Genomic DNA, 25095 nt, shown 5'->3' with positions numbered 1-25095 from the left:
CTTCTTGGCTTCATCAATATTGTCTAGGTTTGGTGGCTGTATATATGTGGGCTGGATCCCCAGGTAGGGCAGGCTCTGAATGGCCTTTCCTTCACTCTCTGCTCCACACTTTGTCTCTATATCTCCTCCTATGAATATTTTTGTTCCCCCTTTTAAGAAGGACTGAAGCATCTGCACTTTAGTCATCATTTTTCTTGAGCTTCATGCGGTTTGTGGATTGTATCTTGGTTATTTCGAGCTTTGGGGCTATTTTTTTTTTTTTGTGATTTGTTTACTTCACCCAGGATGATATTTTCTAGTTCCATCCATTTGCCTATGAATTTCATGAAGTAACTGTTTTTGATAGCTGAATAGTAAGTACTCCATTGCGTAGACAGATGTATCCCATTTTCTGTATCCATTCCTCTGTTGAAGGGCATCTGGGTTCTTTCCAGCTTCTGGCTATTATAAATAAGGCTGCTATGAACATAGTGGAGCATGTGCCTTTGTTATATGTTGGGGCATCTTTTGGGTATATGCCCAAGAGAGGTATAGCTGGGTCCTCAGGTACTTCAATGTCCAATTTTCTGAGGAACCTCCAGACTGATTTCCAGAATGGTTGTACCAGCTTGCAATCCCACCAACAATAGAGGAGTGTTCCTCTTTCTGCACATCCTTACCAGCATCTGCTGTCACCTAAGTTTTTGATCTTAGCTATTCTGACTGGTGTGAGGTGAAATCTCAGGGTTGTTTTGATTTGCATTTCCCTTATGACTAAGGATCTTAAACATTTCTTTAGGTGCTTCTCAGCCATTCAATATTCCTCAGCTGAGAATTCTGTTTAGCTCTGTACCTCATTTTTTAATAGGGTTATTTGGCTCTCTGGAGTCTAACTTCTTGAGTTCTTTGTATATATTAGATATTAGCCCCCCTATCAGATGTAGGATTGGTAAAGATCTTTACCCAATATGTTGGTTGCCATTTTGTCCTAATGACAGTGTCCTTTGCCTTACAGAAGCTTTGTAGTTTTATGAGATCCCATTTGTCGATTCTTGATCTTAGAGCATAAGCCATTGGTGTTTTGTTCAGGAAATTTTTCCCAGTGCCCATGTGTTCAAAGCTCTTCCCCACTTTTAGTTCTATTATTTTGAGTGCATCTGGTTTTCTGTGGAGGGCCTTGATCCACTTGGACTTAAGCTTTGTACAGGGTAATAAGAATGGGTCAATTTGCATTCTTCCACATGCTGACCTCCAGTTGAACCAGCACCATTTGTTGAAAATGCTATCTTTTCTCAACTGGATGGTTTTAGCTCTTTTGTCAAAGACAAAAATGCCAATAGGTGTGTGGGTTCATTTCTGGCTCCTCAATTTTATTGATCCACCTGTCTGTCTCTGTACCAATACCACACCGTTTTTATGACTATTGCTCTGTAATACTGCTTGAGGTCCTGGATGGTGATTCCCCCAGAAGTTCTTTTATTGTTGAGGATAGTTTTCACTATCCCGGGTTTTTTTGTTATTCCAAATGAATTTTCTTTTTTTTTTTTTTTTTTTTTTATTAACTTGAGTATTTCTTATATACATTTCGAGTGTTATTCCCTTTCCCGGTTTCCGGGCAAACATCCCCCTCCCCCCTCCCCTTCCTTATGGGTGTTCCCCTCCCAACCCTCCCCCCATTGCCGCCCTCCCCCCATAGACTAGTTCACTGTGGGTTCAGTCTTAGCAGGACCCAGGGCTTCCCCTTCCACTGGTGCTCTTACTAGGATATTCATTGCTACCTATGGGGTCAGAGTCCAGGGTCAGTCCATGTATAGTCTTTAGGTAGTGGCTTAGTCCCTGGAAGCTCTGGTTGCTTGGCATTGTTGTACTTTTGGGGTCTCGAGCCCCTTCAAGCTCTTCCAGTTCTTTCTCTGATTCCTTCAATAGGGGACCTATTCTCAGTTCAGTGGTTTGCTGCTGGCATTCGCCTCTATATTTGCTGTATTCTGGCTGTGTCTCTCAGGAGCGATCTACATCCGGCTCCTGTCGGTCTGCACTTCTTTGCTTCATCCATCTTGTCTAATTGGGTGGCTGTATATGTATGGGCCACATGTGGGGCAGGCTCTGAATGGGTGTTCCTTCAGTCTCTGTTTTAATCTTTGCCTCTCCCTTCCCTGCCAAGGGTATTCTTTTTCCTCATTTAAAGAAGGAGTGAAGCATTCACATTTTGATCATCCGTCTTGAGTTTCGTTTGTTCTAGGGATCTAGGGTAATTCAAGCATTTGGGCTAATAGCCACTTATCAATGAGTGCATACCATGTATGTCTTTCTGTGATTGGGTTAGCTCACTCAGGATGATATTTTCCAGTTCCAACCATTTGCCTACGAATTTCATAAACTCGTTGTTTTTGATAGCTGAGTAATATTCCATTGTGTAGATGTACCACATTTTCTGTATCCATTCCTCTGTTGAAGGGCATCTGGGTTCTTTCCATTTTCTGGCTATTATAAATAAGGCTGCGATGAACATAGTGGAGCACGTGTCTCTTTTATATGTTGAGGCATCTTTTGGGTATATGCCCAAGAGAGGTATAGCTGGATCATCAGGCAGTTCAATGTCCAATTTTCTGAGGAACCTCCAGACTGATTTCCAGAATGGTTTTACCAGTCTGCAATCCCACCAACAATGGAGGAGTGTTCCTCTTTCTCCACATCCTCGCCAGCATCTGCTGTCACCTGAGTTTTTGATCTTAGCCAATCGCACTGGTGTGAGGTGAAATCTCAGGGTTGTTTTGATTTGCATTTCCCTTATGACTAAAGATGTTGAACATTTCTTTAGGTGTTTCTCAGCCATTCGGCATTCCTCAGCTGTGAATTCTTTGTTTAGCTCTGAACCCCATTTTTTAATAGGGTTATTTGTTTCCCTGCGGTCTAACTTCTTGAGTTCTTTGTATATTTTGGATATAAGGCCTCTATCTGTTGTAGGATTGGTAAAGATCTTTTCCCAATCTGTTGGTTGCCGTTTTGTCCTAACCACAGTGTCCTTTGCCTTACAGAAGCTTTGCAGTTTTATGAGATCCCATTTGTCGATTCTTGATCTTAGAGCATAAGCCATTGGTGTTTTGTTCAGGAAATTTTTTCCAGTGCCCATGTGTTCCAGATGCTTCCCTAGTTTTTCTTCTATTAGTTTGAGTGTGTCTGGTTTGATGTGGAGGTCCTTGATCCACTTGGACTTAAGCTTTGTACAGGGTGATAAGGATGGATCGATCTGCATTCTTCTACATGTTGCCCTCCAGTTGAACCAGCACCATTTGCTGAAAATACTATCTTTTTTCCATTGGATGGTTTTGGCTCCTTTGTCAAAAATCAAGTGACCATAGGTGTGTGGGTTCATTTCTGGGTCTTCAATTCTATTCCATTGGTCTATCTGTCTGTCTCTGTACCAATACCATGCAGTTTTTATCACTATTGCTCTGTAATACTGCTTGAGTTCAGGGATAGTGATTCCCCCTGAAGTCCTTTTATTGTTGAGGATAGCTTTAGCTATCCTGGGTTTTTTGTTATTCCAGATGAATTTGCAAATTGTTCTGTCTAACTCTTTGAAGAATTGGATTGGTATTTTGATGGGGATTGCATTGAATCTGTAGATTGCTTTTGGTAAAATGGCCATTTTTACCATATTAATCCTGCCAATCCATGAGCATGGGAGATCTTTCCATCTTCTGAGGTCTTCTTCAATTTCTTTCCTCAGTGTCTTGAAGTTCTTATTGTACAGATCTTTTACTTGCTTGGTTAAAGTCACACCGAGGTACTTTATATTATTTGGGTCTATTATGAAGGGTGTCGTTTCCCTAATTTCTTTCTCGGCTTGTTTCTCTTTTGTATAGAGGAAGGCAACTGATTTATTTGAGTTAATTTTATACCCAGCCACTTTGCTGAAGTTGTTTATCAGCTTTAGTAGTTCTCTGGTGGAACTTTTGGGATCACTTAAATATACTATCATGTCATCTGCAAATAGTGATATTTTGACCTCTTCTTTTCCGATCTGTATCCCCTTGACCTCCTTTTGTTGTCTGATTGCTCTGGCTAGAACTTCAAGAACTATATTGAATAAGTAGGGAGAGAGTGGGCAGCCTTGTCTAGTCCCTGATTTTAGTGGGATTGCTTCAAGTTTCTCTCCATTTAGTTTAATGTTAGCAACTGGTTTGCTGTATATGGCTTTTACTATGTTTAGGTATGGGCCTTGAATTCCTATTCTTTCCAGGACTTTTATCATGAAGGGGTGTTGAATTTTGTCAAATGCTTTCTCAGCATCTAATGAAATGATCATGTGGTTCTGTTCTTTCAGTTTGTTTATATAATGGATCACGTTGATGGTTTTCCGTATATTAAACCATCCCTGCATGCCTGGGTTGAAGCCTACATGATCATGGTGGATGATTGTTTTGATGTGCTCTTGAATTCGGTTTGCCAGAATTTTATTGAGTATTTTTGCGTCGATATTCATAAGGGAAATTGGTCTGAAGTTCTCTTTCTTTGTTGTGTCTTTGTGTGGTTTAGGTATAAGAGTAATTGTGGCTTCATAGAAGGAATTCGGTAGGGCTCCATCTGTTTCAATTTTGTGGAATAGTTTGGATAATATTGGTATGAGGTCTTCTAAGAAGGTTTGATAGAATTCTGCACTAAACCCGTCTGGACCTGGGCTCTTTTTGGTTGGGAGACCTTTAATGACTGCTTCTATTTCCTTAGGAGTTATGGGGTTGTTTAACTGGTTTATCTGTTCCTGATTTAACTTCGATACCTGGTATCTGTCTAGGAAATTGTCCATTTCCTGAAGATTTTCAAATTTTGTTGAACATAGGTTTTTATAGTAAGATCTGATGATTTTTTGAATTTCCTCCGAATCTGTAGTTATGTCTCCCTTTTCATTTCTGATTTTGTTAATTTGGACACACTCTCTGTGTCCTCTCGTTAGTCTGGCTAAGGGTTTATCTATCTTGTTGATTTTCTCAAAGAACCAACTTTTGGTTCTGTTGATTCTTTCTATGGTCCTTTTTGTTTCTACTTGGTTGATTTCAGCTCTGAGTTTGATTATTTCCTGCCTTCTACTCCTCCTGGGTGTATTTGCTTCTTTTTGTTCTAGAGCTTTTAGGTGTGCTGTCAAGCTGCTGACATATGCTCTTTCCTGTTTCTTTCTGCAGGCACTCAGCGCTATGAGTTTTCCTCTTAGCACAGCTTTCATTGTGTCCCATAAGTTTGAGTATGTTGTATCTTCATTTTCGTTAAATTCTAAAAAGTTTTTAATTTCTTTCTTTATTTCTTCCTTGACCAGGTTATCATTGAGTAGAGCATTGTTCAATTTCCACGTATATGTGGGCATTCTTCCCTTATTGTTATTGAAGACCAGTTTTAGGCCGTGGTGGTCCGATAGCACGCATGGGATTATTTCTATCTTTCTGTACCTGTTGAGGCCCGTTTTTTGACCAATTATATGGTCAATTTTGGAGAAAGTACCATGAGGAGCTGAGAAGAAGGTATATCCTTTTGCTTTAGGATAGAATGTTCTATAAATATCCGTTAAGTCCATTTGGCTCATGACTTCTCTTAGTCTGTCTACATCACTGTTTAATTTCTGTTTCCATGATCTGTCCATTGATGAGAGTGGGGTGTTGAAATCTCCCACTATTATTTTGTGAGGTGCAATGTGTGTTTTGAGCTTTAGTAAGGTTTCTTTTACATATGTAGGTGCCCTTGTATTTGGGGCATAGATATTTAGGATTGAGAGTTCATCTTGGTTGATTTTTCCTTTGATGAATATGAAGTGTCCTTCCTTATCTTTTTTGATGACTTTTAGTTGGAAATTGATTTTATTTGATATTAGAATGGCTACTCCAGCTTGCTTCTTCTGACCATTTGCTTGGAAAGTTGTTTTCCAGCCTTTCACTCTGAGGTAGTGTCTGTCTTTGTCTCTGAGGTGTGTTTCCTGTAGGCAGCAGAATGCAGGGTCCTCGTTGCGTATCCAGTTTGTTAATCTATGTCTTTTTATTGGGGAGTTGAGGCCATTGATATTGAGAGATATTAAGGAATAGTGATTATTGCTTCCCGTTATATTCATATTTGATGTGAGGTTATGTTTGTGTGCTTTCATTCTCTTTGTTTTGTTGCCAAGACGATTAGTTTCTTGCTTCTTCTAGGGTATAGCTTGCCTCCTTATGTTGGGCTTTACCATTTATTATCCTTTGTAGTGCTGGATTTGTAGAAAGATATTGTGTAAATTTGGTTTTGTCATGGAATATCTTGGTTTCTCCATCAATGTTAATTGAGAGTTTTGCTGGATACAGTAATCTGGGCTGGCATTTGTGTTCTCTTAGGGTCTGTATAACATCAGTCCAGGATCTTCTGGCCTTCATAGTTTCTGGCGAGAAGTCTGGTGTGATTCTGATAGGTCTCCCTTTATATGTTACTTGACCTTTTTCCCTTACTGCTTTTAATATTCTTTCTTTATTTTGTGCGTTTGGTGTTTTGACAATTATGTGACGGGAGGTGTTTCTTTTCTGGTCCAATCTATTTGGAGTTCTGTAGGCTTCCTGTATGTCTATGGGTATCTCTTTTTTTAGGTTAGGGAAGTTTTCTTCTATGATTTTGTTGAAGATATTTACTGGTCCTTTGAGCTGGGAGTCTTCACTCTCTTCTATACCTATTATCCTTAGGTTTGATCTTCTCATTGAGTCCTGGATTTCCTGTATGTTTTGGACCAGTAGCTTTTTCCGCTTTACATTATCTTTGACAGTTGAGTCAATGATTTCTATGGAATCTTCTGCTCCTGAGATTCTCTCTTCCATCTCTTGTATTCTGTTGGTGAAGCTTGTATCTACAGCTCCTTGTCTCTTCTTTTGGTTTTCTATATCCAGGGTTGTTTCCATGTGTTCTTTCTTGATTGCTTCTATTTCCATTTTTAATTCCTTCAACTGTTTGATTGTGTTTTCCTGGAATTCTTTCAGGGATTTTTGCGATTCCTCTCTGTAGGCTTTTACTTGTTTATTAATGTTTTCCTGTGCTTCCCTAAGTGTGTTCAGGTCTTTCCTGAAGTCCTCCAGCATCATGATCAAATATGATTTTGAAACTAGATCTTGCTTTTCTGGTGTGTTTGGATATTCCATGTTTGTTTTGGTGGGAGAATTGGGCTCCGATGATGGCATGTAGTCTTGGTTTCTGTTGCTTGGGTTCCTGCGCTTGCCTCTCGCCATCAGATTATCTCTAGTGTTACTTTGTTCTGCTATTTCTGACAGTGGCTAGACTGTCCTATAAGCCTGTGTGTCAGGAGTGCTGTAGACCTGTTTTCCTCTCTTTCAGTCAGTTATGGGGACAGAGTGTTCTGCTTTCGGGCGTGTAGTTTTTCCTCTCTACAGGTCTTCAGCTGTTCCTGTGGGCCTGTGTCTTGAGTTCACCAGGCAGCTTTCTTGCAGCAGAAAATTTGGTCTTACCTGTGGTCCCGAGGCTCAGGTTTGCTCGTGGGGTGCTGTCCAGGGGCTCTCTGCAGCGGCAGCAACCAGGAAGACCTGTGCCGCCCCTTCCGGGAGCTTCAGTGCACCAGGGTTCCAGATGGTCTTTGGCTTTTTCCTCTGGCGTCTGAGATGTGTGTGCAGGGAGCAGTCTCTTCTGGTTTCCCAGGCCTGTCTGCCTCTCTGAAGGTTTAGCTCTCCCTCCCACGGGATTTGGGTGCAGAGAACTGTTTATCCGGTCTGTTTCCTTCAGGGTCCGGCGGTGTCTCCGGCAGGGGTCCTGCCGCTCCTGGGCCCTCCCCCACGGGAGCCCAGAGGCCTTATACAGTTTCCTCTTGGGCCAGGGATGTGGGCAGGGGTGAGCAGTGTTGGTGGTCTCTTCCGCTCTGCAGCCTCAGGAGTGCCCACCTGACCAGGCGGTTGGGTCTCTCTCTCACCGGGTCTGGGAGCAGAGAGCTGCTGCGGGCCGGGATCCGCGGGTGTGGGACTTCCGGTAAACACAGAACGTGCCCGGTTCTAGAGAAATTCTGCTTCCGTGTGTCCCAAGCTCACCAGGCAGCTTTCTTGCAGCAGAAAATTTGGTCTTACCTGTGGTCCCGAGGCTCAAGTTCGCTCGTGGGGTGCTGCCCAGGGGCTCTCTGCAGCGGCAGCAACCAGGAAGACCTGTGCAGCCCCTTCCGGGAGCTTCAGTGCACCAGGGTTCCAGATGGTCTTTGGCTTTTTCCTCTGGCGTCCGAGATGTGTGTGCAGGGAGCAGTCTCTTCTGGTTTCCCAGGCCTGTCTGCCTCTCTGAAGGTTTAGCTCTCCCTCCCACGGGATTTGGGTGCAGAGAACTGTTTATCCGGTCTGTTTCCTTCAGGGTCCGGTGGTGTCTCCGGCAGGGGTCCTGCCGCTCCTGGGCCCTCCCCCACGGGAGCCCAGAGGCCTTATACAGTTTCCTCTTGGGCCAGGGATGTGGGCAGGGGTGAGCAGTGTTGGTGGTCTCTTCCGCTCTGCAGCCTCAGGAGTGCCCACCTGACCAGGCGGTTGGGTCTCTCTCTCACCGGGTCTGGGAGCAGAGAGCTGCTGCGGGCTGGGATCCCCCAAATGAATTTTCAAATTGCTCTAACTCTATGAAGAATTGAGTTGGAAGTTTTATGGGGATTACATTGAATCTGTAGATTGCTTTTGGCAAAATGGCCATTTTTACTATATTAATCCTGCCAATCCATGAGCATGCGAGATCTTTCCGCCTACTGAGATCTTCAATTTCTTTTTTCGGAGAATTGAAGTTCTTGTCATACAGATCTTTCACTTGCTTGGTTAGAGTCACACCTAGGTATTTTATGTTATTTGTGACTATTGTGATGGGTGCCATTCCCTAGTTTCTTACTTAGCCTGTTTATCCTTTGAGTAGAGGAAGGCTACTGATTTGAGTTAACTTTATACCCAGCCACTTTGCTGAAATTGTTTATCAGGTTTAGTAGTTCTCTGGTGGAATTTTTGGGGTCGCTAAAGTATACTTTCATATCATTCGCAAATAGTGATATTTTGATTTCTTCCTTTCCAATTCGTATCCCTTTGACTTCCTTTTGTAGTCTGATTGCTCTGGCTAGAACTTCAAGAACTATATTGAATAAGTAGGAAGAGAGTGGGCAGCCTTGTCTAGTCCCTGATTTTAGTGGGATTGCTTCAAGTTTCTCTCCATTTACTTTGATGTTGGTTACTGGTTTGCTATATTTTGCTTTTACTATGTTTAGGTATGGGTCTTGAATTCCTGATTTTTCCAAGACTTTTACAATGATGGGGTTTTGAATTTTGTCAAATGCTTCCACAGCATCTAATGAAATGATCATGCTGTATTTTTTTCTTTGAGTTTATTTTCATAGGATTACCTTAATGAATTTCCATATATTGAACCATCCCTTCATCCCTGGGATGAAGCCTACTTGATCATGATGGACAATCGTTTTGATGTGCTCTTAGATTCAGTTTGCAAGAATTTTATTGAGTATTTTTGCATCAATATTCATAAGGGAAATTGGTCTGAAGTTCTCTTTCCTTGTTCAGTCTTTGTGTGGTTTAGGTATAAGAGTAATTGTGGCTTCATAGAAGGAATTCGGTAGTGATCCATCTGTTTCAATTTTGTGGAATAGTTTGGATAATATTGGTATGAGGTCTTCTATGAAGGTCTGATAGAATTGTGCACTGAACCCGTCTGGTTCTGGGCTTTTTTTGGTTGGGAGACTTTTAATAACTGCTTCTATTTCTTTAGAATTATGGGACTGTTTAGATGGTTTATCTGATCCGAATTTAACTTTGGTACCTGGTATCTGTATAGAAAACTGTCCATTTTATCCAGATTTTCAAGTTTTGTTGAATATAGGCTTTTGTAGTAGGATCTGATGATTTTTTTTATTTCCCTCAGATTCTGTTGTTTTGTCTCCCATTTCATTTCTGATTTCGTGAATTTGGATACACTCTCTGTGCTCTCTGGTTAGTCTGGGTAAGAGTTTATTTGTCTTGTTGATTTTCTCAGAGAACCAGTTCTTGGTTTAACTGATTCTTTGTATTGTTCTTTTGTTTTATTTGGTTGATTTCAGCCCTGAGTTTGATTATTTCCTGCCTTATACTCCTCCTGGGTGTATTGGCTTCTTTTTGTTCTAGGGCTTTTAGGTGTGCTGTCAAGCTGCTGACATACGCTCTTTCCTGTTTCTTTCTGCAGGCACTCAGCGCTATGAGTTTTCCTCTTAGCACAGCTTTCATTGTGTCCCATAAGTTTGGGTATCTTGTGTTTTCATTCTAAAAAGTCTTTCTTTCTTTCTTTCTTCCTTGACCAGGTTATTATTGAGGAGAGCATTATTCAACTTCCATGTGTACGTGGGTTTCTGCTGTTTTTGTTGTTATTTAAGACCAGTTTTAGTTCGTGGTGATCTGATAGGATGCATGGGATTACTTTAATCTTCTTGTATCTGTTGAAGCCTGTTTTGTGACCGATTATACGGTCAATTCTGGAGAAGGTACCATGATGTGCTGAGAAGAAGGTATATTCTTTTGTTTTAGGATGAAATGTTTTATAAATAGCTGTAAGTCCATTTGATTCATAACTTCTATTACTTTCTCTATGTCCCTGTTTAGTTTCTGTTTGCATGATCTGTCCATTGGTGAGAGTGGGGTGTTGAGATCTCCCACTGTTATTGTGTGAGGTGCAATGTGTTGAGCGTTAGGAAGGTTTCTTTTATGAATGTGGCTGCCCTTGCATTTGGAGCATAGATATTCAGGTTGAGAGTTCATCTTGGTGGATTTTTCCTTTGATGAATATGAAGTGTCCTTCCTTTATCTTTTTTGATAACTTTTGGTTGAAAGTCGATTTTATTCAATATTAGAATGGCTACTCCAGCTTTTCTTGATACCATTTGCTCTGAAAATTGTTTTCCAGCCTTTCATTCTGAGGTAGTGTCTGTCTTTTTCACTGAGGTATGTTTCCTATATGCTACAAAATGCTGGGTCTCCTTTACGTATCCAGTCTGTTAGTCTATGTCTTTTTATTGGGGAATTGAGTCTATTGATGTTAAGAGTTATTAAGGAAGAGTGATTGTTGTTTCCTGTTATTTTTGTTGTTAGAGGTGGAATTATGTTTGTGTGGCTCTCTTCATTTGGGTTCATTGCAAGGAGATTACTTTCTTGCTTTTTCTAGAGTGTAGTTTCCATCCTTGTGTTGGAGTTTTCCATCTATTATCCTTTGTAGGGCTGGATTTGTAGAAAAACATTGTGTAAATTTGGTTTTGTCATGGAATTTCTTGGTTTCTCCATCTATGTTAATTGGAAATTATGCTGGATATAGTAGTCTGGGCTGGCCTTTGTGTTCTCTTAGGGTCTGTATGACATCTGTCCAGGATCTTCTGGCTTTCATAGTCTCTGGTGAGAAGTCTGGTGTGATTCTGATAAGTCTGCCTTTATATGTTACTTGACCTCTTTCCCTTACTTCTTTTAATATTCTTTCTTTGTTTTGTGCATTTGGTGTTTTGATTATTATGTGACGGGAGGAGTTTCTTTTTTGGTGCAATCTATTTGGAGTTCTGTAGGCTTCTTGTATGTTTATGGGGTTACAGTTTACAAGTTTAGTTTATTATCATCATGGCAGGAAGTATGGAGGCACACAGGCAGACAGGACAAGCAGTTGAGAATTCTATACCTGGATCTAGAGAATGCAGGAAGCAAACTGCCACACTGGGCATGGTTTAAGCATCTGAAACCTCAAACTCTACCCCTAGTGACACATCTATTTCAACAAGACTGTACCTTCTAATAGTGCTACTCCTCAAGGTCTCATAGGGACCATTTTCATTTAAATCAGCACAGGTGTCATTCCTGATGAACATGCACACTTAAATTTTCTTTCTCTTTTTTCAGCTCTTATTTTGACCCACACCAATTAATACTGGATGGAAAAAGAGAGAAGAATATAATAAACAGGGAAATGGGAATGATAAACTAGTTCTGCCACTGCCACAGTGAAGATAAATTTATCCCATTCTGGTTCTTGGTTCTCTGTCTCTCGTAACGTGGTATGTGATATTTTAGCTCATGTCTCTTCTCTAGCAGGGAAAAATTTTTTGAAGACTAACACCAGCATGTTGTGTTTAATGGGAAGGTCAGGGAGATTGCGAAGGAGTGTGTTGCCAAATTCTTCCTTTACTTTTGAAAGAATGAAGCTTTGCTTCACTTGGGCAAACTGCCCTCCTAGGACCACAGAGAGGAAGATAAGTGTGAATCAGATTACTGAAATGATTCTGCCACCGCAGTGCTCGGTGTGCGGAGCTCCTTGGCCTAATAAAGCTACTAATTTCTCACAACAAGCAAGGTAATATATTAAATAGATAAAGAGATGAATAGGCATGAGAAGTATTTCAGGTGAGTGAGGGAAGCAACATTGAAGTGAGGTGTCATTGTAGAAATTTCTACTGTCCCAGCACAGTGTGACTTGTTACCTTTGGGGCATTTACATGTGTCACTCTCCATTTACCAAGCTGACCCACCTGTATGACCCACCTGGTATGACCCACCTGGTATGATCCCTGTGGCTTTGCAATAATAGATGTTCCGTCCCCAAAAGTGGCACAGCAGCTACTGTCCTCGCAGTTCGTGATAATAGTGGCATAGTGCGAGCTTTCTATCCGCATGCACTTCACCTGTCTAGTGACAGTCCTTGGATCTTCGGCTACAAGTAAAAGGCAAGGTAAGAAGATTGGGTAGGATGCACATAGTGAGCAATCAGCCTCAGCCAATCTGCTGGCCAGGTGGGTTCCTTGTGGAGGAAGACCTGGCTGTAAAGAATTGCACAGGGTTTGAGTGTGGCCTGCAATCCTTGTCAGTATCCTTCAGAATAGTTCTAGAATCTACATTCTGATGTGACTTAGCATGCTGTCTTACTAAGTATGCTGCTAGTATTTGTTTCATTTCAAGAAGTGGAAAATGTTTTTCAAGCTAAAAATTGAAATTCATTAAATATATTCACCAACGACAGTTGATACTTGATCCTATTTGGTCATGTTGTTTCAAAATATGTGTGTGAAGAAAATCTCCATCTAAAGTAAAATAGGCATTTTTGTCTATGCCAGGTTTATTCTTTTCATGCAACTGATTTTATAACTTTATATAAATATGTGTTAAGAATAAACATCATGAGGTTAGTGTACTTTATGTTTACATAAATTATATACTAATCTATCAAATTATATAATTACTGTATCTATCATTTATATACATTAATTTGAAGTCTCTAACAATTTTTATTTTTGAGAGAGTATTTCAATATGTAGTACGAACTGGTTTTGACCTCTTGGTCCTCCTGGGAGCTGGGATAATAGGTCTTTGTTACCAAACTTGAAGTCTCCAGAATATTGTATGTGTGTGTGTGTGTGTGTGTGTGTGTGTGTGTGTGTGTATGTGTGCATGCATGCATGTGTGAGTGTGCATGTATTTACAGCATCTGTGTTTATATGTAGTATATTTATATACAGTATATTCATATTAAGTATATGTGCTTATTTTACATTAATGTGTGATTATATTTGGTGTATATTCAGTGTATACATGTATGTATGTAGTCTCTTACCATCATAAAATAGTGTTCCTTTTAGTAGTATAGTAATTTTATTTTTCCCTTTTATCATTGATGAACATTTTTATATTTTGCCCTTTGTATCACATGGGTATTCCCTGGCTGGCTCACTTATTTTTATGAATACTTTTGGTGGTGAGCTTTCTACCTGACTCATGCTACAACATTCTTTTTGTTACCATCTTGAAAAATATGACTCACTTGTTTCTTCATCATTTGGGGGAGTAATATGATCTTCATACACTTGGTAAAAGGTTGTGATTCTGGTACCATCGGCATGGTCCACGATCCGGGTCCCGTCCTTCTTCTCAACAATGATCACCTTGTCTTCTCGAGTAGTCATGACCTGAACATGTAAAGCACAGCATTATTATTGGGCTGGATGGTTAGACCCCAGCAAGCTTATTTCTGTGCTTAGTGAATGTGAAGATTTTGTTTTCTACTTGATCTACTACTTTCAGTGACTCCTGAGGTAGATGAGGAAATTTAGACTTTCTAAATTTTAGGAGTGAGGGAATTTAAATTTAGGCTTATAGTAGTTAAGAAAAAAACTGCCGAAGTCACTCAAGTATTAAGTGACAAGGAACATTTCAATATATCAATTTCTATCAATATCTATCTATATCTCTATATCTCTATATCTCTATATCTATCTATCTATCTATCTATCTATCTATCTATCTATCTATCTATCTATCTATAATTGGGTCTGGGTCAACAGAGGCCAGTCTGATACAGTCCATTGGATCTGTCTTCTTGGAAACTATTGAGGTGATGTGTCACATTAGGTTACCCTTGTGTTATCCGGCTCTGCAGGATTACCCTGGAACTGCAAGGTGGCCATCAGCACAGTAATGGACACTGAGGAACAGAGAGGCTGCAGCTCCTTTGGACTGAGATAACCCACATGTACACATACTCAGTTGCCTGCTGTGCATGCTGTGTATGTGATTCAACAACCACATAGTGGTAATAGGATCAATGATGGGAATTAACACTTATAACTAATAACTATTAATTTTCATATTAAGGTAAATATTTTACCCCAGGGCTGAATTACAGTTACTTGATGTATCCCAAATAAAAATCCCAACCAAACTAAATACCTCAAAAAACAAACAAACAAACAAACAAACAAAAAACAAAACAAAACAAAAAACAGAAAAACCAGCGTAATGAAGGCTGGTTTTTCTCAAATGATCAGTTACATTGAGTCCTAGGAAGAAAAGACAGATGGCAACTTCAGAGATTGTGAAGTTAGATTCTGCAAACAGCTGATGAAGGGCAGTAGGGAACGTGTAGGTTAGACCATGGAATGTGCCTACAGAGAAGAATGGAAGACATTTGTCATCAGCAGTGTGTGTTTAAAAACCAGAGACAAGGAAACTAGAAAATACTAGTGCCATAGAGTTTCACATACAACATTGAGGGTAACACTAAAGATTAGAATAAGCCCAGTTCTCAGTCACTAACAGTAGATTTGAAATCCCGACCCCACGCCCTTCCTCCAAGTGTGAGTTTTTGAGCAGTCAACTTGCTGAGCTCTGTTTTTTCATCATGTAATAAAAAGTATAGAGTGCTGTGGAGACTTAAGTACACAAAACTCCCAAAGGAAGCCTGGCGTGTGGAAGGTGCGTGGCTCATGGCAGGGTAGTGATTTCATATCATACACAGAACAACTACTTTTAAAATAGCAGTGGTTTACCACTTGCTTTTATGGCCAAATAAAATCCCCTCTATGGCTGCTCACTAATGTTGAGTTTTTAAGTTACTTAATGTGAGTATGATCCTTTGAAAGCATAGATATGAACAAATTTTGACCATTCAGTACAGGGGATCATAAAGGACAAGGACACATAGGCTCTCATTCCTAGAGATGAAACAGATATACAAAAATATTTAACACAAGGAGATAGGTGACTTCAGTCACATCTATGCTTATGTAGTATAAATTATCCATGAGCTAGGCAATATTGCAGTGCACTATAGAGGCTAATGCAGGAGATCAAGCTAGCCTGGCTTATGCAACAAGAGTATCTCAATCATAATAGCAGCAGTAACACCAGCAGTAGCAGCAGCAGCAGCAGCAGCAGCAGCAACAACAACAAATTAATCACTTAAATAAATGAAAGAAAAAGAACAAAAATTCATAACCCTGATTTCAAAAATTAGTATTTTGTTCTAACATGATTTCATTTATACACATACAACACACACACACACACACACACACACACACACACACACACACACTTCAGAAAACAATATGCTTACCACAATACCACACAATGATTTTAGGTGGACCTACTCATCCATCCATCTTCCTACCCACCCACCTACCTACTTACCTATCTACCTACCTACCTACCTACCTACCTACCTACCTACCTACCTACCTTCCCACCAACCCACCCACCTACTGCCTAACATTTGAAAGTTAAGATTTTGCACACATTCTTCTACATGTTTCAGGACTCTAATGGTTTAGATGTTTGTGATGTGCACCAGTTTGTCATACCGTTCCATTGATGGGATCTGTAGCCTGGAAGAATAAAAATGGTTTCAAGTTGGTGATTTTCTCTAGGCCTTTGGTGCCGATCCTCCTTCCATCAGGCGTTGTTGTAAACCAGGTGCCAGTGTGGGACTCCATAGGAGTTGGAACCACTTCTGGGAGAGTATCATGGGCTTCGCTCTTACTTGCCGTTGATGTTTGATTTTTGTGACCTTTTCCTGTGGATGTTCATGGGCAATTAGACAGTGCAATGTAGCTATAACACTTTTATAGATTGCTCGTTAAGTACTGACACAGTATAAACTTCCTTAGACACTTATATTACCCAAAGCAATAGTTACCAATTATATTACTTCTTAACAGGGAAAATTGGGGAATTAATAGGTCAGTTTGGGGGCTGAACCTTAGCTGAATTGCCATTACCTTCCTCTAGGCATATAGACCTATGTACAGCTCACTGTCTGGTGAACGGAAGCCATTTTGTTTATTTCTCAACAGTTTAATCTTCCTTATTTGTTTGTGAATCTCAGATTGTGTGGTGTATATTCCACTTTTGGGTGTGTCACTCTTCTCTGGCATATGAAATCTATCTACTACCTCCTTTGAAATGTTTAATCTCCTCTATTTTGTCCATTCTGAATCTAGAGGCCCTAACCAGCCAAGCAAATCCTGGCTTTTCATCAGCAGAAGTGACTTTGTACAGTTGAACACCACATCGACAACCATCAGATGTATGTTCCTATTTCCATCTTTTTCAACATCTGGGGGGCACATGTGTAGAGCACCAGGCCTTACTGACGAGGTAAACTCAGAAACTAATTATGAGCAGAAAGTAAAGGATTGTTAATTCTGAAAAGAGTCTCTAGATTGAGAGCACAAAATATTCATGTGTCAGACTGCAAATCTCAGTCCAATGCACAAGGACTCAAAAAATGGGCAGAACTGAAGAAAAGACATGCAGTGAGTTCGGCCCTCCAGTTATCCCAGGATTTGTTTGTGACTTGTTAGCACTTCTAGAAGAGCATCAGGGTGGAGCATGGTGCCAGATGTACAACATGTATAGATCCCCACAAGAGGGAGCAAATATTTGGCATCGTGTTATTTTCTTCTCTTCTTTACTTTCCTCTCTTCCCCTGTCTTGTTCTCTCTTGTTTTTTCATCAACAGGGATGGAAAACTCATGCCAACATGAGGATCCTAGAAAGATAATGGAGTCAGGGTAGAGGCTATGGGGGGCAGCACGGTATGTGCAGGCATCAATGAGCAATCTTTTAGTCAGGGAATACATTTTTTTATCAAGAGAAGAGGCTAGAGAGGGAGGCATGGGTCCAGTAAAGTGTATTTTTATGGCCTGTTATAGATCTTAGGATCTCCTACAGGAAACATTTAAGGGGGACAGTGGAGTGCTCAAAAGATGAGTTGGGTGTTTTTGGCAGGAATACGGGAAATTAGTCATAAAGAAAGTATGAGCCATAGTTAGGAAATGTTAGTGGAGCAGAGATTACAGACAGCAGAAGATACAGATAAGCACAATGTTGGTGCCAGTAGAGTTGGGAGAATATAGGTGTGAAAGGATGAGAGGTGGAAGAACACAAAGAGAGGGTCATATCCGTGTTCTGAATGCTGAAGTAACTACTATCTTCCTTTATTATGGGCACAAAGAGATAAAGTGAAGAAGACGGGGCAGAGATCAGACACAGGAGCAGGCACAGCTCGTGTTCCATTTCCAGCAACATCGCCAACTAGTCACCAAGAGTTCCACAGAAAATAACAAAAAGGTGCCAGTAAATTTTTGTTAGTTGGAAGTATCTCTTAAGTAATACCTGAATGATAGAGTCAGCGCGAGCCAAGGCCTGAGTAGAGGCAGGGACACAGGAAGTAAGCTTGTCCTGGACACAGCTTTGCTCTGAGGTGGTCCTCTCAAACTGGGCTAACAAAGGACTAAGGAAGTAACAAAATTCAGAACCTAGCCAAGATGACTCAAGGAGTTAAATGTGAAAGACCCCCAGAAGCTTGAGATTATGAAGAGCTGTTCTCAGAAAGTGTCAACTACTCGCAAAATAAACGCAGCCTTTCTGCTGCTATAACCCAGCCCCACAGGGTAAGTGTTCAGTGCTCAATCTGGGGCTGAGCAGAGAAAGAGGAAATGTTTGTGGTATATGACCACAAGCAGCACTCCTGTGAGTCTTCACGTGAGAATGACCATTGCCTAGGTGACAATCCAAACCTCCCTCAGAATAATCGTTTGATATTAGCGTTAATATCAGATCCATGATATTTTCCTTCCTGAAACAGAACTGTTTTTAAAGCAGTGCATCTGTATTTGCATTGGTCCAAAGCATTTAGAGTTAAAGCCATGAGAAATAAAAATTATCATGCAATAGTCAAAAAGCACCAAGACACAAGTATTTCAGAGGGGAGTCAGAGGCACCAACTGAATAGAGTCTGCAGGGCGAGATTTCTGGTGCGTAGGGGCCAATAAGTGCGAGCAAGGAGGAGGCAGGTTACCTCGTACCTCTGAGAAGCAGCAGGGGCTACAGCAATAGCCTGCATTATTTGGAAAATCTGACCAAGAACTCCAATAGAGGTTTCTCATGCCTGCTCCTGGGGCTTTGTTAGATAATAGAATGCTCTTGTGGGGAGCGTTGTCATACCAAGTGGCATAATTTCATAAAAATAAATCATATAATTTGGGGTAAATATAAAGTAATATGATTCCTTGAGGCCCTATCAAGCATCCTTGATATTATTCATCTGTTCTCTCTCCCTCCTCTCCCCTCTGTACGGATCTCCTTGTCCACTCACCAATGAGCCCTCCTCCCCGTTTTTCTCATTTTCCTCTTTACATCGGCTGTATCTGCTATTTACTTTCTAGTTTTCCTCTTCTCCCCTGGTCCCTTCTTCACTTTCCTGGTTTCTGGTACTCTAGGATGAGTACCCACAGCTGAAGACTTGGAGCTACAGAAAAGAGAGTTTGTTTTTCTGTGACTGGGTTATCTTACTCACTGTTTTCTAGCTCCATCCGTTTCCCTGTACATTTTGTACAGGTAGGTTCCTACCTACTTCTTAAGATACGGTACACTTCAGATACAGGACTTGGAAGATTTGAGATGGATATAACCCAGAAGCTTCCTTCCTGTGCTCTCGCTTACACATCACCAGAAAGTATTACACAATCTGCCAACGGAGGGAAGTAGTCAATAGTCCTGTCTATCTATAATGCCCATGAACTACAACAATGACCAACATGGCCAGTGATACTAAAGGTGCAACAATGTCACTCACATCTTGGTGATAACCAACAGCTGTGTCACTGGGCTTAAGTTTCACTCAATAGGAGGAAACTCATGCTTGGTACTTGGAACCTAGCCAGTTACCAGGGACTAGTGAAGTCATGGATCTTAAAGGACCCTTACTACCACCACTTTACTAGACCAACATAAAACTTATTGTTATACCCACAGATAAGTGTGGCTTTCACCCAACACCAAAGAAGCTTCTCTTTATAGCAAAGAGGCCATTACAGAAAACCACCACAGGTCATAACACAGTGATCAGTAGGTTGTGGGGAATCTAGCCGCAATGTATACATCTACAACACAACTCATGCACTTACAGTATAGAAAACATTGTCAAGGAGAAGGTAGCAAGACTTTAAGATACAGAAAACAGAAAAGTCTGCTACATCTGGATTTTGTCTCCAAGAAAAGACAAGTATTGCACTCATGATACCTCATCCATATGGCTGTCTGAACAGGAGATGAACAATGATACTAGCAATCGAAAAAATAACTTGGAGTCCCTACCCCTAGACAAAGAACTACAGACAACTACTGATTACTGTGTGAGGGAAAACAGTCTCTTCGAAGGCTATAAACACTCTTGCTGGCATTTCAATAAAAACTGGTCGGCTCTGAAATCATGTACGGATCATATACATGTTATCCATAGTAAATGGACTCATGGCTGTATGTACATATTTGTGCACTTACATATATATGTATCAACAGTAATCAAAGGACTAGACACCATCAATTTGAGAGGAATGTGGGGGAACAAAGGGTTGAAAGGAGGGTTGGAAAGGGAAGTGATGTAATTATATTTCAATTTAAAAAATTCAATAAAAAACTGAGAAGGCAGGTTGGAAATAAGGAAAAATTTATGGGAAAAATGTAACCAATTATTTAAACCAATTTATATGAGGTTTAAATATGAAACCAATTTAAACCAATTAATATGAGGTTTTAATGGAAAATACTGTGTTCTTTAGAGGAGAGCTCAAAGATAGACTTGAACCAATTATTTAGACTGAAGCTGAGTCTTCTGATCCTCAATACTTAGAAGTAATAGAAAAGGGGTCAAAGACCCCTAATATGTTTTATGATTACAAAAAGAGGAAAAAGAAGTGGATGAAAGTAATATTTGAAGAGATAATTATCGAGACATTTTCAGCATCAGTGAGATACACTTGTCTACTGGTTAAATGACTAACGTACTTGTATAAGTAAACGATGCCTATACACAGTCTAACTGTATTGAAACTATTATAAACAATGTGGAATGATCTAAGGACAAATGATATTAAAGCAGTAGGAATGAGACTAACAGCCACCCTTAAAACATGAGATCACTGTCAATGTGCATCAGTCTAGAATTGCACACTCAGTGAAATTGCCATTTTAGGATAAGGACAATATAAGGAGATTTTTGGGAAATGTCAGCTCCTCAGTGAATTAATTAAAATCTCTCAAAGGAAAACCTTTCAAATTTAGCTCTGACGACACACCCCCTATATGCTGTACACAGAGACATATTTAAACATGTGCTACAAACAGAGGAATATGAGGGTGGAAATGTCATACCCGGGAGGTTACAGTGGTTAGAGACGCAGCAATCTAAGCAAAGAGACATCAGGAGAGGGAAGTCTTACAATTAAAATAAAAAACAACCCTGTAAAACAATGACAGGGTACACTCGCCCCAAAGATAGAATAATTCTAAAGGTGTGTTTACAATTACACTATCAAACTATCTGAAGGAAAATTGGACAGAACCATTAAAGAGACAAATTTACCTTAAACCAAAGGCAAGTAGGAGCACAAGGAGCACAGCACTGAGCAGGCACTGCTCGCCTGTCAGTCAACATAAATACAGCTGAATGAATTGGGGGTGTGGAGACATTGAGAGCAGGCAAGGAGGAAAGGGCTGGGCGTTCTAGCTATGAGGAAGGCTTGTAGCCTGTTCTGTGTTATCTGTGAAGTAATGACACCTCGTATTTCTAAGCAACTAAAAGGAATTTAAACATAGTTTATGATGCATGAAAACAATATCAAATTCAAATTTCAATGTTCATAAATAGTTTTAACTGGGACACAGCATATTTGAGGCTTACTGAATTGTGCATTATCAAAAAGTACTCCACGCTCCAGCAGAACTGCTGAGTCCCAGTGACAGAGAACACATGGCCTGCCGAGTCTATAAGATTTACCACCTTGCCCTTTACAGAAAAGGTTGCTGACCTCAGGTACATCTGGGAAACACAACTAACAGGTTTCATGCAGTAAATAGAAAGAGAGCACTGTACGGAAGAACTACGAGATATGCGAGGTTTTCAAGCATGGGTTTGAATTATTGATCACGCATAAGGTTATAAATTGTATTTCAGCAATTAAGAACCAGCGATTAACATAAACTAGGAACATGATAGAGACTTGGAAATGAATGTAGAAGGAGATTTAAAGAATTTGAAAAACTTGAAAAATTGTTATGCTGGAAGAGATAGTGTTAAAATTAAAATATAATTCCTGTGGAGGCTCCTATGAACTAAACTCACTAAACACCTGACCATTCAATGTCACAATTAATCAAATAGTAAAAAGATTTACTAACCAAACTGAGTGAAACTTAGAGAATAATATTTAGTATTGTCATGGGTGTGGGAAAGCATCCTTTCTCATAGTGTGCTAGTGAGGGGCAGGTATAAACAGAAATCTTCAGGGCAGCAATCTTTGATTTCAATTATTGCAGATGCTACTGACTGCTACCTAATACTCCCTATACTCCACAAGTCAGACTAAAAAGAGGCACAAAATATTGTCTCTGTGCTTTTTTTTTTAATCTTTAATAACTTGAGTATTTCTTATTTACATTTCGATTCGGAAACCCTTCCTGGTTTCCAGGCCAACATCCCCCTAATCTCTCCCTCTCCCCTTCTATATGAGCTTCCCCTCCCCATCCTCCCCCAATTAACACCCTCCCCCCAGCAATCACGTTCACTGGGGGTTCAGTCTTGGCAGGACCCAGGGCTTCCCCTTCCACTGGTGATCTTACTAGGATATTCATTGCTACCTATGAGGTCAGAGTCCAGGGTCAGTCCATATATAGTCTTTAGGTAGTGGCTTAGTCCCTGGAAGCTCTGGTTGGTTGGCATTGTTGTACATATGGGGTCTCGAGCCCCTTCAAGCTCTTCCAGACCTTTCTCTGATTCCTTCAACGGGGGTCTGTGTTTTGGCAGCACTGAACCCCAGGCAGGTGTAGCCCATGAGATGCAAATGGAGGAAGGTTAGGGTTGGGGTCAGGAGTCTCCTGAGAACACTCTTGAATGCATTTTTTCCCTTTCTGCTTTGGAAGTTGCTAAATCGAAGCCTTTGGGTGCTTCTGAGGGGCCCTATTCAAGTCGAAGGGAAAATTAACAGCATCCCAGGGGTGCTGACTCAGAATCTTTGTGTTACTCAGTTAACAACCCCTAAAACACTACCCAGGCAGTGTAACTAATGTGCAGGAGGGCACATCTACAGGGAAACTGCTCATTATGCATGGGAAAGGGGGCATCATTTACTCCACAAAGGGGAAGAAGGCAATTCATGAAGTAGGAAGCAAGCCTGTGCTGGCAAAGAGAATTAGCATAGACTTATGAATAGGTATACATTTAATAAAATGAGCGTCATCATAATATGGAACACCTGTGAGGCATTTGAAACCTGTAAGTCCTGCAAGTTAAAATATTTAGCTGGTTACCTTTCTTGGTGATGATCTCAGAAGGTGCTGTTTCGGATTTATGCTGAGAAGTGTTGTCTGCCACATCTCCATTGTGGGGGCTTGCAGACGTCTCAGGAGATGCATGAACAGGACCTGAGTCAGGACTGCTGCTCACAGCACCATCTGCAAAAAGAATCTGAAGGGAAATCAAGGTCTCAGAATTCTCAGAAGTCAAGAGGAGGCTGGTCCTCAAAGAGTGCTATGCCCAACATTTTGGGGCTCGAAATAATCTACAGCAGGAAGGCTGAAGACAGACCTCCATGTGTGGTACCAGAACGTGCCATTAGACAGTTGATTTGCACCTACCTACAGCAATAACTATGATTTCATATTTTCTACCCACATCTGTCCTGTTTCGCACCCTTTGTTGGATTAATGTATTTTTTCTATTCTTCATTCTTATTTTATATAATTTGAAAATCATATAGATGAGAATTCTCCAACAGGTACGATTTCAAATATATTATATTTTTAATGTCTGACTTCTGTTACCATCTACCTACAGGGGATGCCATCGCTAGGTATAGATACCCTATGGGTACCTGTACGCACAGCCTCTCAGGGAGTGTGATAAGTAAGTCACCTGCCCTTGTGACTCTGACCTGATTCTTCCTGGCCTCTTCAGGAGTTTTGCAGGCCACCTGTGGAGTCCCAGGTAGCAAGACAACACTTAGTGATAAATTAGCATCAACCCAGAGTGGTACTTGGTGGCCAGGATGAGTTGGAAGTATGTTTTACATGTCATTGTCTAAACTACACTCTCCACTCATTCTCATTGGTTTCTTCCAGGAATGTTAGTGCATGTGTCGCATTTCCACACCTCTTAGCTCCTTTCCCTCTTATAAGTCATCCCTCCTACCACTTGGCTTTTCACAACTATTTTTAAAATTTTAAGAACTTTTGTATTTTTCCACAGCAGTTTTATACTTATTTTAAAATTTCATTCTATCTTTCCATCCATCCATCCATCCATCTATCTGCTTCTCTGTCTCTGTCTGTCTGTCTGTCTCTCTATGTGTATCAAGGCAGATATATGAAGATCAGATATCAACCCCCCCCTCTCTCTGTGTGTGTATCAAGGCAGATATATGAAGATCAGATATCAACTTTCCTCTCTCTCTCTCTCTCTCTCTCTCTCTCTCTCTCTCTCTGTGTGTGTGTATCAAGGCAGATATATGAAGATCAGATATCAACTTTCCTCTCTCTCTCTCTCTCTCTCTCTCTCTCTCTCTCTCTCTCTGTACATATGAAGATATGTATGTATGTGTACATATCATGGTAGATATATGAAGATCAGATGTCAACTTTCCAGTCTCTTTCCTCCTTCCACCATGTGTGTTTTAGAGATCAAACTCACTAATTAGACTCTGTAGTCAGGCAAGTGCCCGGACCTACTGAGCTATTTCACTGTTCCCAGGGCAGCTAAATTTTTCTTAAAATTAGATTGTTAACTTGAGTCTCTGGCTATATTATTTCTACTCATTTAAAAATTTATGTTCAAGTATATACTTTCAGGTGATTTAACAATACTGAATCTGTTGTTTATTTTCTTAAATACATGGTCTTATAATTGCTCATGGCTCTTGGTAGTATACAGCCTGCTTATTGAAGCCCTTCCCTCTGATCATTTTTGAAGGTGGGCCAAGGTATGGGGGGTTTTATATGGCTTCTGATTTTTAAGTCTCTACAAAATGAGCTTATCTGCAGAACTGCCCTGATTTTCAATTCCTAGAGGTACACCTTTCTATAAAATATCCCCCCTAATTTTGGAGTTTTTTCTCTTGTACATATTTTAAACTTTGTCCTTATTTCTCTATCAGTCTGAACCTACTTTCCTTGAATTTTCTAGAAATTCTTTAAGTACTTCTTATATGGTGGCATATTCTGTTGTTTTCTAGCACTGTTGGGGATTTAGTACTCAAGAGTTTTCCCTCCTTGTGTTTTAAGGTGAGTTGAGGGAAAAAGAGGAAGACTTATCAAGTCT

The 25095-nt window shown here is 40.5% G+C and overlaps 1 protein-coding gene across 10 annotated transcripts in view; it reads right to left on the bottom strand.

Annotated features, from left to right (window-relative positions):
• Positions 1-25095, bottom strand: part of Spag17 (sperm associated antigen 17) — a 246975-nt gene that overhangs the window by 70655 nt on the left and 151225 nt on the right. For 9 of the 10 annotated variants that reach the window (XR_005501147.2, XR_005501148.2, XR_005501149.2 and 6 more), the window contains 4 exons: positions 23091-23247; positions 16082-16293; positions 13765-13909; positions 12506-12660 (listed from right to left, as the gene is read on the bottom strand). Coding sequence is in view for 6 of the 10 variants with exons in the window: in XM_039103807.2 (XP_038959735.1) it covers positions 12506-12660; positions 13765-13909; positions 16082-16293; positions 23091-23247 (669 nt within the window). In the remaining 4 variants the exon portion in view is untranslated. Of the gene's footprint in view, positions 1-12505; positions 12661-13764; positions 13910-16081; positions 16294-23090; positions 23248-25095 lie in introns of those variants that run through there. The other variant, XR_005501150.2, reaches the window with a different exon arrangement.

The sequence above is a fragment of the Rattus norvegicus genome, chromosome 2 (assembly GCF_036323735.1).
Source record: "Rattus norvegicus strain BN/NHsdMcwi chromosome 2, GRCr8, whole genome shotgun sequence".
Taxonomy (NCBI): domain Eukaryota; kingdom Metazoa; phylum Chordata; class Mammalia; order Rodentia; family Muridae; genus Rattus; species Rattus norvegicus.
This window is presented reverse-complemented; position numbering and strand designations above follow the sequence as displayed.